General features: G+C 40.8%; 1 protein-coding gene across 7 annotated transcripts in view; it reads left to right on the top strand.

Moving 5' to 3' along the window:
* Nucleotides 1-16,133, top strand: part of RASGEF1B (RasGEF domain family member 1B) — a 563,361-nt gene that overhangs the window by 405,742 nt on the left and 141,486 nt on the right. For 4 of the 7 annotated variants that reach the window (XM_058547356.1, XM_058547355.1, XM_058547361.1 and 1 more), the window contains one exon: nt 13,710-13,793. In XM_058547356.1, coding sequence (XP_058403339.1) covers nt 13,710-13,793 — 84 coding nt within the window. Of the gene's footprint in view, nt 1-2,640; nt 2,831-4,823; nt 5,018-12,301; nt 12,361-13,709; nt 13,794-16,133 lie in introns of those variants that run through there. The other 3 variants (XM_058547358.1, XM_058547360.1, XM_058547359.1) reach the window with 3 other exon arrangements.

Here is a 16,133-nt window from a genome sequence, read left to right as displayed (position 1 = left end):
AACTGGAAACACTACAAAGGTCCATCAGCAGTGAAGTGGAGAAATTGTGATATATTTGCAGAATGAAATACTGCACAGCAATGACAGTGAATGAACTATAGCCATACGCAATGGCGTGGTGAACCTCAAAAGCATAATGTTAAGGAAAAGAGTGCAGATCCAAAAAAATATTTTTTGTATAATTTCGAATATATGAAGTTCAAGAATGGGGAAGGAGGAACCTGTGGTGTTAGAAATCAGGATGGTGGCTTCCTTTGAGGCAAGGACGGAGAGGAGTTTCCACCTGGACGGGGTTTGGATTGGCCTCCAGGTTGCTGAGAAGGACACCGTCCGTCCCAAGGGAGGTAGAGAAAACTTGTATCTACCTTGGCCTCAGAAGTCTGGGAAGCCCCAGACTGCCTTGATCAGAGATGTGAGAGGAAAGTCAGACCCACTAAGAGACAAGGGGCAGAGGTGACTCCATGTCCTAAAACCTGTCTGCTTTTTACTTTTTACCTTTCATAATAAGATTTCAAATAAAAATGTCATTGGCATACATCATCTCTACAGAAATAAATGTTACTGTAAATTCTATTTATTTTTTTATTTGAGAGAAACTAACATTTATGTGGTACTATAAGTTCTAGTTTGTAAGTCGTGCTCATTTGCTTTATCTCATGGGGAGTATTGCTTCAAATTAAAGACAGTTTTTAATTTAAAAAGTCTTTAGTTAAAGAATTAAAGACAGTGTCAGAAATGCCTCTATCACTGTGTGTGACCAGAGCAGACATTCATAACAAAGCTGAGTGGGGCAGGGCAGGGAAGAGAAAAGATAGTAGTGTCTTTACTTTTTAGAGGGGGAATCAAAAAGAAAAAAGTCTCAAACTCAGATCTTCTGACGCTAAATTCTGTGCTCTTCAATCTGAATGCAGTTTGGATAATGGATCACATCTAATAAAGAAAATCTAACAGCTGACGTAATTATTGAAATGTAAAATGAACACACAATGCTGTGCCATGAGCCCCACAGCAGATGCCTCCCTGGGTAAGCAGGAGTCACCTATCCAAGTCACCACCCAAGTGGGAGTCACCCTGTCTTGTGCCAAAGTGCAGCCCGGAGAGGGCTCCCCTGTCATCAGGGAGTCAATAACTGCTTCCATAAAACACCATTCCTGTTCCTGAGAATTACAACCAAAATAACATTTAAATACCTAAAATAATATCAATTACATGGTGTAGAGTCTACAACGTGGACAACATTTTTAGGGATGTTTATTTATTTTTTTGCCCTATTAAACTGGAGATTAAAATGGAGAGGGCTGCTTTTGGCTCATAAATCTCTGTGTCATATAACATGTGGTCAGGGAACCCCAAGATTCAGTGATGGGACAGATGCAGTATCAGGTACTCCACTGCACCCCTGTCTCAATGGCAGTCATTGGTTACTTCTCTTTGCTCTATTTCCTATCAATGCTCTCTGTGAGAATTATGCCCATGGGTTATGGCTCCATCTGTGATCTGCCACCTGACCACACTTAATTTTTAGTAACACAAGAAACTTTTAGGATGACTAGTCAATGTTTGGAAATGTTATTACTGTACATACTGCTTAGAAATATTAGAGTAATTCTGAGCAATCTTTTGGCTTTAAGGAGAGATTAAGATATCTTTTACTTTACTATGTTCAGAGCTGAAAAATGAATCCAAGAGTCACTATAAGGAAGATACAAGAGTAGCAGCCCAAATGTATCTGCTTGGGGAACAGAGAGAAGCCTGAATATGTGAGAACAAAGGCTTATTTCCTTTTCCTTAAAAGTTCTATTTGAGTATAAAGGATGTGTGGATATTTTCATTTTTTACTATTTTAGCATTGCGTAAAATTTACGCTAAGGTTAATTGATTTCATCCTTGAGAACAGAAATTTTGTCTGTATAGTCTCAGAATCCAAAGCTTAGCTTGAGCCTATTCTTAGAGTATTGACAGGCGCTTGGACCAGATGAAGCTCATACATTTTCAAACAGATCGTTTTTAGTGATTTTGGGATCCGATTTGACTATCTTTGTCACTTGTATTTTACCTGAGCTCCTGGTGAGGGAAAAATGCTGTAATGTATCAAGTACAGTTTATCATAGTCCTCTCACCTTATATCAAGATAAAGTTGCCTAACAGATTAAATTGCACCTACGAGGCCTTGCACACCCTGGCAGTTTATATGGACAAACCAGTTTGTAAAATACAGTTGAATTTTTTTAGTTATTTTTTTAATTGCTTACCAACAGGGCTGGTGACTCTCTTGCCTCTTCTTTGGTACATGGCTGGGCTTAGCAGGGCTGGCTTCATTAACTGCAGGGCCCTCTGAAAAATGTACCTGCAGGACCTTTGATTCAAAAAGTGGAAAAAAAAATACCATTAAATGTACTAAAATATAAAGAGTTTTCCTTTCTTCTGCAGTCTCTCTCTCACCTTGTCATGGTGCTTTTTATTTGCTATTTATTGTCATTCTAAGTAAAGAAGTCTTAAATTATTAGTATGAATTTTATCATTTATCTCTATATTGTGAAATGTCAGCTTTAAATGTAAATATAAGAGCATTTAACTTGTATGCAGACTCACTGCAATTATGCAATTAATATCTAGTAGCTTGTGCATACATGAGTATTTCATTCTACCAGAACAGTGGACACACAGCACCACTAACTTAAGTGTTTTTATTCCACTTCTTGATACACACGTATCCTACTAACTTTCTACTTTTGGCTTATTGGTAAGGAATGAAGGACTAAGAGGAAAAGAAACTATGGATGGCCCTGTCTTCTCCTTTCCTTCATTATCATTATTTTCAGCGTAAATGGTGAGATTACAGGAGAGTAACGTGAGTAAAGAAGGATATGATAGGGTTCCTTGGTTGTTCGTGTTTCTTAAAACACCATTATCTTCATGTTGTATTCAAAGCAAGTGCAGGTTCAAATGGAAAGCATGGTCTCTCAGGATTATCAGCGTCCTTGTTTACTCAGTTGTAGACATAACACACTTACCTTGTCTTGCACTGAGTCTCTCAGAACTCCCACGCACTGTGGTTCCACTGGGATTTTATGCTTATGGGACATTGCAAACACTATGTGCAAATGCGGTGGCAAGGAGCAGCAGACACACGTACTGTGCGTATCTCCTCTGTGCATGGGCATCCTCCATTGTCCCATCGGATTTCACTTACAAAACAAAGTTTTAAGATAAAATTATTAAGAATTTTTAAATGGCAACCACAGAGCATTATGCCAACATGGGGCTCTTCTCAGCACTGAGTTCTGTGCTACTGCACAGGTCATACACCTGTGGAGCTGGCCCTGAATGTCAGAGTGGAACTATAATGAAGTATTTTGTTGCCAAAATGTCATCCAGAAGGGTATCTGGTATGGCTTATTTATATCTTGATTATTCACATTACCTGTGACATTTTGTTCCTTTGTCATGGGACAAAAACATGTCTAAACATAGTCTAAAAGTTAAGGGGAGACTCAGCATCCCCAATCAGTGTGCAGGTCTTTATGCCTTTGATTGACACCTTTCCTTTCCCATTCGCCACTCAAACTCTAGAGGCACCTCCAGTCTCTTCTTTTATTTGGGAACACAAAGACACAATGCTAACTCAACATCAGGATATATATACAAGATGGAGGGAGGGCATACGCTAAGCACCGGCAAAGAGCCAAGTCACGTAAAAAAACAACCTTTAATATTGTTCAGCAATTAGCTGTGATGAGAGCAATAGATTGATTCTCCTAAATCCACCCTCTTCTCTACATCCCCAAATGTCATCACCTTATTTCTGCTCCTAGGATTCTGCCTGATCTCTGGGCCTCCAACCTCACACTCTTCTAATGCATTCTTCACCGTGACACCAAAGTGATCCTCATAGAGCATATAACAATTCCAGGTGCTCCTTGCCTAAAATATGTTGCTGGTTCTTTCATATATTCATGATAATCAAAGTCCTTCATGGTTTGGCTCTGCCCACTGCTCTAGCCTCCGAGGCACCCTATGACCTTTCAGACAATTTGCAATTATTCAAATGCATTTGCTCTGTCATCTCTCTCTCTGTGTGTATTAACCCACTGCCTGGAAAACTACCCCATTTTCTTTGCCTGTCCCTCTCTTATTCGTCTTTTGAGAATTGTCTTAGGAATTCATCCATTTGTTCGTTTAACTTCATTTATTTACTCAATAAATATTTGTTGAGTGCCTATGATGCGCCAGATACTGTGCTCGAGTCGGGGACACGGTGATGACAAGAATAGAGAAGGCCTTGGCCTTGGGGAGCTTAGAGTCATGGGGAGTGGAGACACATAATAGGTGCTTTCTTATGAAAAGTCAAACAAATATATGTAAAAAAAAAAAAATACCCAAATCAATGACAACTTTGATGAGGGCTACAAAGGAGAACTGCTTTGTAGGATGAGAGCATAGGAGGTGAATATAACCCAGTGGAAATTACAGTTGAGCTGCACACTGAAGGGAGAATTGGAGTAATTTAGGAAGGGAAGTGAGGAGGTTGAGTGGGATACCAGAGAGTGGGAGAGTTCTTCTGGAGGAGAGTAGAGCATAAGCAAAGATTGTGTGGCAGAAGAGAACCCGACATTCAAGGCACCAAAAGGAGGAAAATGGTGCAATATGAGTTAGGAGAGGTAGGAAGAGGCTTGACCAGGAAGGGCCTTGTAGGCCGAGATGAAATTTTAGTTTGCGTCTAAGAGCATTTACCTGTGAAGTGTTTGGTTTAAGGACGAAGGGAGTAGAGCAGGCGGATCACAAATTCAATTTGTTTTTTAATAGTTCCCTCAATCTCTCAGGTGTAGTGTGGATAAAAGATCTGAGGAGAGCAAGAATGGAGAATCTTCCAGAAGTCCAAGGAAGAGATGTTTATGAGTGAAAGTAGATAGAAGCTTGCCACTTCTGTGAAGATTTCCTGATTTCCCTAATCCTCATCCCTCTCCAGCTTCAAGTCTGGATTAGAGCGTCTTTCCTCGTGCTTCTGTGGAACCTGGTATTTTTTTACATTTAACCTACACAACAACCTTGTTCAGTGGAAATTGTCTTTATTCTCATTTTCTGTATTGTTCAGTGGGCGTTGTCATTATTCTCATTTTCTGTATGAGGAAGTTTAAGGTTTGGAAAGATGAAGCTCTTGCCCGTGTTCCCACAGTTAGTAGATAGCGGAGCCAGGGTCTGTGAGAAGGGCCGGCGAAGGTGTGAGAGAGAACTGAGGAATAAAGAAGCAGAGTGTATGCATGAAAGAGCAGAAAATTTCAGCTGCAGCAAAAAGTTCAAGTTGAGACAGGAAAGCAGGTTAAGGTCAAAATGTAGTACCAAATTTACATCAAAGACTGATACATTTAACATCAGAACTCCAAAGTGGTGAGTGCCCTTTGTGCCTTTTGATGCCCAAGGCATAACCTGATACAGGCAGACTTCCCTCTCTGCACCTCCCCTACACTCTCACCAAGTCCTTCCCTTCTCTTGGAGTCCTGTCAGAGTCTGTGCTCCTTGTCTCCACTTCCTTACTCCTGGAAACCTGCAAGTAATCATTCCTAGCTCAACCTCCACTTCCAAGCAATGTGTAAGTTCTGATGATTTTAATTCCAAACTCTTTCTTAAGTCTTTCCTCTTTCTAGCCCTTCTGCTACTTCACTAGTCCAGATTTTTAGGTACTAGCCTATCTTCCCTGGTTTGTGACTACAGCAGCCTAGAGAGTTACCTAGTTTACAGTCTTCTCTCCTCAAATGCATGTTCCCACCTGCTGGCCTAGCAATCCATTCAAACATTGTTCTATAAGACTCACGTGCCTCGTGCCTACCTTCCCTGTGCCATCTCTCACCACCTCTGTCTCACTCTGTAAGATCTATCAGCACCAAATTATTTGTGGTTCACATAAAAACTCAACACTTCTTTTTATTCCATGCCTCTTGCACTCATGATGTTTCCTTTTCCTGAAATACCATAAACCTCTTTTCACATCCCCAGATGCTCCCTCCCCTCCCCGCTCCACACTTCTTTGTCCACCTAACTTTTGTTCTGCCCTCCTATACTCAGCTCCTGCGCTGCCTCCTCCTGGAAGCCTCCTGGCCACAGGAACTCCTCTCCTGGCTGGGCTGCATGCTCCTCCTTTGCTCCCACTGCATCTTCTGCACACTTATGTCCTTAATATGCATGCTCCCTTTGAGTATTATTTATTTACCTCTCTTTCCCACTAGACTTGAGGGAGCTCCTTGAGGGTACAATGGCATCTTATTCACCTGAGTATCCCCGGGACCTGCTCAGTACTGAGGTACAGAATGCCACCCCTTCAAACCTCTGCATGTGCTTTGTCACCAGTCACTGTCAGCACCCTCTTCCCAGTGCATTTGGGATCCTTTCCTATGCTGACTGCCTAAAATCCCCCAAAAGCCTTTTGTCCTAAAAACCCTTCCCCCTGATATTGATTCTGTTTTGCTAGGATGCCTTGGATTTATTTTCTAGGGCTGCCATTACCAAGTACCACAGACTGTATGGCTTAAAGAACAGAAATCTATTGTCTGACAGTTCTGGAGGCTGGAAGTCTGAGATCAAGGTTTCCACAGAGTTGGTTTCTTCTGAGACTTCTCTCCTTGGCTTGTAGATGGCTGTCTTCTCTCTGTGTCTTCACATGATCTTCCTTCTATGTGTGTCTGTGTATAAGTTTCCTCTTCTTATAAAGACCCCAGTCATTTGGATTAGGGCCCACCCTAATGATCTCATTTTAACTTAATCACTTCTTTAAAGACCCTACCTCCAAACACCATCACATTCTGAAGTACTGGGAGTTAGGACTTCAATATATGAATTTGGGGAGGACACAATTCAGCCTATAACATGCCTCTTACCCACTGATACCTTTCCCCAAATTTGCTGCCTGTCTCCGAGCAGCCCCCATCTGCAGAGACGCAGGTTACACCATTCCCACCTTCCTCCCTCCCTCCTGTTGGAAGCTCCATTGTGATCAGTTTAGATCTGGACCTCTTAGAGCCCATACTTCTGGAGTCATCCAGAGTATGAAGTTGACCTCCAGTAACATGTGGGAACTATGGAGAACTATTTCTTCTCCAATGTGATGTTTACTCATGTTTGAATAGATGACTTCCCATTTTCATTTTCCTTCCTATCTTTTCTGAACTCCTAGAGAATTTAGGGTTCATATCACACAAGTGAAGGGACCATTGTGTGGTGTAAGTATCACAACTTGTTTTTGAGTTTCCAAAGAGATATATAATTTTTATGTATTGTTGATTGAGTGTTATTGCCTTATTGGATCTTCTAAAAAAAAAAAAAAAGCAAATTGTAGGCTATACTTCCTACTGCTGAAGAAATGGAACCCCAAAGAGGTCATATGTCAAGTAAGTATCAAAGTATCAAAGCCGTTCTCAGATCCAAGTCCTCAGACTCAGAGGCCAAGCCTCTTCCCACTTTATCATTGTTATCTTATTCATAAGGTCCTTAGAGCCAGACATATACTTATTTTATAAGCATTTACTTGTATGCACCTACGTGTATTTTATTAACTCGTAATTGATTACTTTTTGAAAATATTTGAAATATTTACTCATTTTATAGACTTTGTGTTTTGTTTTAAATAAATTTAAAATTTATAATTATGATTTATAATGTGAAAGTTTCAAATATTTTTTAAATTAAAGAATAAGTATACCTATTTAAACTTACTTAATAAACTTTTAAATAATCTATTTGTACCTTCTATAATTGTTATAATCTACAATTGTAATTTTTATTGAAACATTTTTATAAACCTTTACATTACTTATCTTATCAATATTTTTGTATATAAATTCTTATAAACTTAGCACAGAGCTAAGCTTATAGTACTCAGAGCATAATTTGTTGATTGATACTAGGGGAGGAAATCTATTTATTAAATTATGATAGAGATTCATAGATACCTAATATTTCACTCTGAAGAGGGCACTAAGGAAGAATAACAATAAAACTTTTCATCATTAACATGAAAAGTAATATTAGCACTTATTATGTAAGTTTCTTTGGCTGAGCCGAATTTTAATTTAAATCCTCCAGATGAGCCTATGATGTAGGTATCATCCTGTTTTACATTTAGAGAAATTGAGGCTTAGCATGATTCAGCAGCTTACTCAAGATCTCAAAGCTGGCAAGTTATGGAGCTAAAATTTGATCTCGTGCCTCTGACTCCATGCTTATTATTTCACTGTGACATAAGCTGAAGAAATTACAGGATAGAGACATAGTCAGCAATTACTCCTTGAAACCAGGGACATATTGGGTACAGACAGTTGAAGCCAATAAAGCCTATAAAAGGAGTGTTGCGTTATTTGGTTGGTCACCTGACGCTGAGTTCCTAACCTCTGTGGCCCTTAGTGTCTTCATCTATGAATACAAGGTTAATTGTGGCATCTTCCTCATAAGTTTGCTTTATAGAAAAAACAGTCATGTGTGTCTGTGTGTATGTGTGTGTTTGGACATGCATACATATATATATATGTATATATATATGAGTGGCAGCTATGTAAACCAGTGCAATCCTTTTGAAAAATAATAATTGGATAGTAAATAAGAAGAGCCATAAAAATGTTCATATTTTCGGCACAGGAACTCTACTTCTAGAAATATACTTTAAAGAAATGATTCAAAAGACAAAAAAACAAGTGTATTTGCATAGATATTAGTTACAAGGGAAAACAGTTTGATAGTTCCTCAAAATGTGAAACAGAGTTACCTCATGATCTAGCATTTCCATACCTAGGTGTATAACCAAGAGAAATGAAAACATATATCCCTTACAAAAACTTGTACTGAGTGTTCATAGATGCCTTATTCATAATAGTCCAGAAGTGGAAATAGCTGAAATGGATTAATAAAATGTGGTATATCCATTCAGTGGAATATTTTTGGCAAAGGAAGAAATAATGGATGAACTTTGAAAATATTACTCTCAGTGAAAGTCATGGCAGACCACATACTATATGATTCCATTTATATAAAATATCCAGAATAGAAATATAGGAATAGAAAGTAGTCTAGTGCTTGCCTAGGGCTGGAGGAGGGAACAGGTGGGATGGTGAATGACTGCTAATAGGTAAAGTGTTTCTTTTGGCAGAGGACAAAAATATTCTAAAATTGTATTATGGTGATGGCTGCACAACCTTACGAGTATACTAAGAAACATTGAATTGTGCACTTTAAATGGGTGAATTCTATGGTCTGTGAATTGTATCAATAAAAGTGTTTTTAAAATTTCAAAAAAATTAGAGGGAAAAAATGGAAATAATCGAAATATCTATCAAGATATCAAATACTTATACTCTATTCTGTTGATGGAACATCATGTCAGTAAATATTATAAATCCAAGGACTACGTAACAACACAGAAAATATGTAACGTGATAAGTGGAAAATGTGTAAGAGTGTGATGCAGAGTGGTGTTGTGGCTAAATATACATGCATTTGGATAAAGGCTGGCCAGAAATTCAGAGGAACAAGAGTGTAGTGAAGGGAATGTGCCTCCATCTTTCAGAAGTCCCATTAACGTTGTTGAGTGTTTCGAAAGCACTTGTTTTAATGTTCTTTATAATGGTAGCCTTGTGGTAGGTACAGGTGGTACTGAGAAGCATAAAACATAGGGAAGGAAGGAAAAAGCACAAGGGACATTTTAAAAATCAGCATGTAAAACATCCAAGAAATGGAAATTTAAATGCAAAATTTAGCAGAGCATTTAAGGGAAATGGGTACCAAGGGAGGTGCTGAAGAATGTATAATCAGGTCCAGCTCTAACAGGATTCTGCCTAGAAAACTTAAAAACTAGAATGCTTGTGAGCATGTTCTCCCCTGTGACCCTTTCTCTGCTCTCAAGTTTTGAGGGGAGGGGATTTTCATATATTGGAGCTGGTGTAAGGCTGTGATAATAACCCAAAAGGAAGTAGGAAAACTTAGCAGTTTGCACAGTTTACTTAAGTTCACCAAAATTGTACTGGAGTGTGGAAAAAGGGAGGAAGTCTGGTCAAGCCTGAGTGAGTCAACCTTTAACGGCCCTCCACCCAGTTCTCCTCCCTTCCCAAGGCCACCTCACCTCTGCGTCTGTGCGCTTGACCCTTGCAAGGAAAAACTCCAGCTGGGATGGGTGGGGCGAACCCAAATCCCTGCTGGTTGGCCTCAACCCTCAGGTTGGGGAGCCAGAGAGAACAGGGGCCAGAGCAATGGTGATGATCTTTATCACATCCTTTGTCAAGAACTTTCTTCTTCCTCAGTTCCCACAGAGTGTTTGAAATATCACAGTTCTCTCAACATTCTAGGTCCCAGAAACAGCTCGTGGCTTTTGTGAGGAGCAGCTAAAGTGTTGTGTTAGCAGTTCTTTAAAAGTCCTCTGCAGATGCGAGGTGCAGTTATTTTTGTTCCAGATAAATAATGAGTTGCAGGCTGAGGTTGGCTAGAGGGATGGCAACCTTTAAGGCAGAATCTGCTTCCTTCTCACAACAGAAGACATTGTTTGGAGCCCCGAGGTGTGGGGAGGAGAGGCGGGCAGTTGATGGACATCAACGTCCGTGTTTTCTATGGAGTCTAAAATCAAGATTTCTGAGGGAGGACGCATTCTTTCCTTCAGAGCTATTAGGATTGTTTGAGCTGCCCAGTGATGCTCAGTCAACTGGCTGAGCCTGCCAGATGATCCCTGCGTCCTTTCTCCTTAAAATCTTAGGTTATTTCTGTCCTTTTGCACCAGGAGTTGCTCTTATATTTCAGGCACCAGGACAAACTCTGAAGGTTGTAATTACAGTTCAAGACCTTAACTGCTTCTTTGGTCTCCTTTTAGGAATCCAGTCTTAGAAAAGTAACACGAGTACCTTTCCTGTGGAGATCTCTGAGCAGTTCTGTAGCTTCTCAGGAGTGCTCTGAAGTTATTATGGGAAGCAGCTAAGGGGGCAACGTTGCCCTCATTTTGCAGAGAGCTGGGGAGGATGGCTGATGGGCCTGAGGCTTCAACAACTTTTCTCTAATTCTCTCTTATTCCACTTTGTCCAAGTCCATTCTGAGCGCCCCCACCCCCACATTTAGCAAATGGTGAGTTAGATGTGAAGCCACAATAAACACCAGCCCCCAGCCACTCAACACCCCAACAACAACACAAAACCCTGTGTGGAAAGCCTGAAATGAGGAGAGGAGATAGGGAAAGGGAAACGCTGCTTAGTAATGACTATATGCCCCACACTGCTCTGTGCTTTGCATATGAACCCTTTATTTCAGAAATTCCTTTCTGTGTATGACCCAGAATCATCACATATTTTCCCACCAAACAAATAATATCTAGATAAGAAATCTATGTTTACAACTGTTGGGTTGTTTTCGTCTTAAGTATACCCAGAGCAAATGTATCAAGGGAATCTTTAGCCTAAAGAAAATCAGGCTGCACAACAACCTAAGAAAACTGGTTACATGTTGCCATAGCAACTGGACCAGCCTCAGAGCGAAGGGCAGAGTTCCTCAGATTCATCTACTGCATCTGGAGATTGACTTCCTCGAAACAGAATCATGTGTCCTGATCATCAACACTGAACCTGTTATTTTTGTTAAGAAAAAAAAAAGTCTTGCAGTCTCAAGTTGATATATTTTGGCCTTTTCCCTGGTGCCACTCAAGGTCTTTTTATCTCTGAAAGGTGAGATTTGGTAACTGGATCCTTTGGAACTTTCATTCATGCATTCACTGACATGGTTGGGACCTGAGCCATGGGGTTTGATAGTAATTAAACTTTGATGGCTGGAACGTGACCTGTGAAATGAGTTGCTAATCTCAGTTGAACTCCTAATGGACGGAAATCCACATCCCTTGGAGTCCAACCATAACCCCTGTTTTCAGACCATGGGAAGAAGTCAGAGGTTTGCTTGGCTTCTCCTGAGGGTAAACGGCAGGGCCTCTTACCCGGGAATTATGCTTTGCCTTTCTAGGCCACAGATATCTCCGCAATTAGTCTCAAAATACCCTGTGAGTTGTGTGTAAATAACACAAACCACATTTACAGGCAGGGCCACCCGGGTCGAAAGTACAAGTAATTTGCCCAGGATAAGATAATTAGTAACAGCAGGGTTAGAGATTCCAGAGGGTCATACTCCATTCCTTTGCTACAACCACTGAAAAATCTTCCTTTCACTCAAGACACATGGCCAATTAATGGACAGCAGGAGGTGGGGATGGGTCAATACTTGCTGATTCATTTTAAAAGGTCATATTCATTTTATGGGATTATTGGTACCTGCAGTTAACTTTTTTTTTTTTCAGTAACGAGCCTCTTGATGTCTCCGCTAACAAGATCGAAAAGAGAGTGAAAAATGTCTGTGGTGAGAATGAGAGCTGGGGGTTGGAGAGAGCTGGATCTGGTGGGGTGTTTTGGAAATTAGTGACTATATAAAGAAAAAGATTCAGCTGACGAAAGGAAAGATGACTCTAATAGACAGCACTTACATGTATATCTTAGTCTGTTTGGGCTGCTATAACACAATACCACAGACTGGGTGGCTTATAATCAACAGAAGTTTATTTCTCACAGTTCTGGAAGCTGGAAGTCGAGATCAGGGTGCCAGCACGGTCGGGTGAGGGCCCTCTTCCAGGTCACGGACTTCTCGTATCCTCGCATGGGAAAGGTGGCAAGCAAGCTCTCTGGGATCTCTTTTATAAGGACATTAATCCCATTCAGAAGGGCTCTGCCCTCATGACCTAATCACTTCCGAAAGGCTCCACCTCCTAATGTCATCACCTTGGGGATTAGGATTTCAACATATGGACTTTGTGGGGACACAGACATTCAGACCACGGCAGCGTATAAGACCTGTGTTAGACTGGGAAGGGTACAAAGATAACTAAGACATGAGTCCCATCCTAAGTAGCTCACATTCCCAGCAGACAGTGACAAGTACTCTAATAATAGCACATGGATCCTGGGGTAGGGAGAGATTTATTCTGACTCTAGTCAGAAGTGGAGGAAAACAGTGAAATGTTTCTTAGGGAAAATGAACTGGGCTTTATGGGACAGATAGGTAATCATAGGCAGATATTGAGGAAAGGATATTTTGGGAACCAAGAACGGCACAAACAAAGGCATAGATCGGAGTCTGTTCAAGAAAAACACATGGACCAAATGTGGCTTGAAGTTTAGGTTAAATTGTGAGTTGGAGCTGAAGCTGAAAAACTGAAAAAGAGCCACATTTTGGAAGGCTCTGAGAAGCAGGTAGAGAACTTTGGACACCATCCCGTATAGAATCAAAGATTTGAAAACTAGAAGTTTAACTGTGGTCAGTGTTTTTATGCAATGAGATATTAGTAAAGTTACTTTTTTTTTAAAGGATTCACACAGTCTGATCTATGTTCTAGGAAGATACTTTAACAGATTAGGCTGAAAATATTCTGCATTTATGTCACCATGTGTGTATGAATTCCTTCGAAATATCATAAATGGTTTTGTAATATGTCCTGTACAAGGTTAAATGAGTTTGCACAGGCTGCACACTGAAGATGCCCATACAAAAATGCTGACTCGGGTATTTCAAGTTGTCATACTTGGGTATGACAACTGTTAAGTTTAAGTGTTTGAGACACTCTTGTGAGAAACAGGGAAATGGCTGTGTGCAGCAGGAAAGACAGCCAAGTCCCTGAAATCTCTCTCTCTCTCTCTCTGTTTCCTTTCTTACAGGAACAGCAATGGAAACCTTCGATGTACAGCAGCATAACTCCAGTCTGCTTTACAAGCCCTCTGATTGAGAAGCCAATTGGCAAAGTAAGAATGAATCCTATCTTGTTGAATAGTATGATTTGAACCTGTTGGCTATTATTTCTTTTTGTTTTGAGCTATTTAGATGAAATAATCAAATTGATCTCATAAAAGTGGCTGATAAAATCCAAATCTTGAAGTGTTCGGTTGGCCCTAGTCTCACTTGCCCTAGGCAAGATGTTGAGCTGAGATTCCCTTTCCTCAGCCTCTGTCTCTGCTTCCATCCTGATGATGTCCTCTCCTAGTCCCTTCAGTGTCCTGGTTTCCCAGCTCTTTGACTCACCTTCCTCTGCCCATCAGAACTTGTTAAAAGGAAAAAGGGTGCTTTTAGTTATTTACGTTGTAGGGGAAGAAGAAAACGTTTTCCTCTATTCTCTTAGGTTCAATACCCAGGGTGATGCAAATTAAACTGGAAAAAAAAAAAAGACGGAAAAGGAAACTGGTACGGAAAAGGAAGACACCTTTACAAATTTATGTTACCTGTACAAAGGGAAATTTATCCCTTGCTTTTTGACAGAAAGGGGGAGGGCAAAGAACTTTTCCTGCATCTGCTGTTTCTCAATTGCCTTTCAGCTCAAACTAATCCTTATGCCAAAGTGGCATATTTTGGGGTGGCGTATTCTGATTCCCTTCAACGTGTTAGTGTGAAATCCAGCTACAATACTACCTCTTTCAATCATATTTGTTATGTAAACTACCTTGTGGAATGAAAGACTTTGCCTCTAGAAGAGAAATTACAGGTTTTTGCCTGAATTGCTACTGTTCTGAACCTGAACTCACACCCATTGGGCCCACTGGGGAGTGTAGAGCCCAGCGGTGAAGTGTGGGCTCTCTGTAGCCAGCCTGCCTGGCTCACTCCCAGCCCTACTGTTCACTGGCTGTGTGACTTTGAGCAAGTCACCTGTAAAAAGGGCATCATAATAGTACCTGCCTCATGGGACTGTCACTAGGATTAAATGATGTAATATAAATTCACATGAGCAAGGATTTTTTTTTTTTACCTGTTTTGTTTGCTGTGTATCCAAGCACTCAAGAAATTATGCAAATAAGCTTAATGAATGAATAAATGAAAAACAATTCACATAGTAAGCTTAGAGGAAATGCATCCTTGATTGGCTTATCTCAAGAAATGGGAGCTGAAGAAGGGAGTGTTATATCTCAAGAAGAGAAGCAAAATTTCAGTGAGTGTATCAAGGACACTTTCCAGGCCCACCTTACCAGAAGGACCACAGTCTACCTGGCATACCCACCCCCTTCCTCTCCTTTGCTACAGCGGTGCATCTCTGGACCACACACAATCCAATGACTGGGATGAAGTACAGTCACTGTCGGAACAAGTCAGAAACAAATTCTTTCAGTAGGGCTTTTCCCTCCAACTTATATGCAGGCAGAACCAGAGTTTTTGCAGTTTTTAAGAGGAAATGAATCTATTTTCTTGGCAATTCCTGGTAATTTTGCTTTGGCGGCAAGCCCTGCCATGGCAGCTGTCTGTAGAGTGTGAAACCCCGGCGAAACAGGAAGCCTCCTGCCCGTGCTGTCAGCGCGGCTGACGTTTCGCAGGCCTCGCAGGGGGCAACCCAGGCTCCTTGGGACTCAGTTTCTGTACTTTGTGTTCAGTGAGATCTGCACTTCCCCTCTGCTGACTTCAGTTCTAAGTGAGAGGAGTATAATTTGGCGCAAAGATTAAAACAACAAACACACAAAACACACCCTGAACGTCACAAATTGTGTTGGCACCTGCTGCAACATTCACTGCCTTGCCCTCCTCTGTCCCCTCCAACCCCTCCAGGTTTGACTTTGTTTATAGAGATTCTAAAGAGACCACCACTTTATGCGGATGGAAAGAAGCCATTTCAAAGGCTGAGGTCAGAAGTCAATAAACCCTAGAGGGGTCTCTTTTGATGAAATTTCATTTCAATCCAACAAACAGTCCTGAGTTTACTCAGTGTTTTCCTAGACCTGATCAGAAACATGAACAGCAGTATAAAAATGGTAGGGAATGACTCTTTGGAGTGCTTTTCAGAGAACAGAAGGAGATGAAGTGCAGTATGGCCTTTCTTGGTTGTGATATTTCACTATGTGATTCTCAGGGCTCCCTCCCCGGCCAGGGTGGAGTTAGCAGGTGGGTGTCTGTGCAGTGACACCAGGACTGTCTTGAGTTGAGTGGAATTGCTCCCAAAGAATACTCTTACTCTCTTTTCTTCCCATAGCTCTGGCTTCTGGGATTAATATGCTTGCTGTAAAATACTTTAATGAATTCATTTTGCAATCAACTCTGTTATCCATCCATCCACCTGGAGGGAAAACATGATGCCAAAAATGTAAGCAAAGTCAAGCTTTAATTAC

Source organism: Diceros bicornis, chromosome 8 (assembly GCF_020826845.1).
Source record: "Diceros bicornis minor isolate mBicDic1 chromosome 8, mDicBic1.mat.cur, whole genome shotgun sequence".
NCBI classification, from domain to species: domain Eukaryota; kingdom Metazoa; phylum Chordata; class Mammalia; order Perissodactyla; family Rhinocerotidae; genus Diceros; species Diceros bicornis.
The sequence above is the reverse complement of the archived record's forward strand: the minus strand, read 5'-3'. Positions and strand labels throughout refer to the sequence as shown.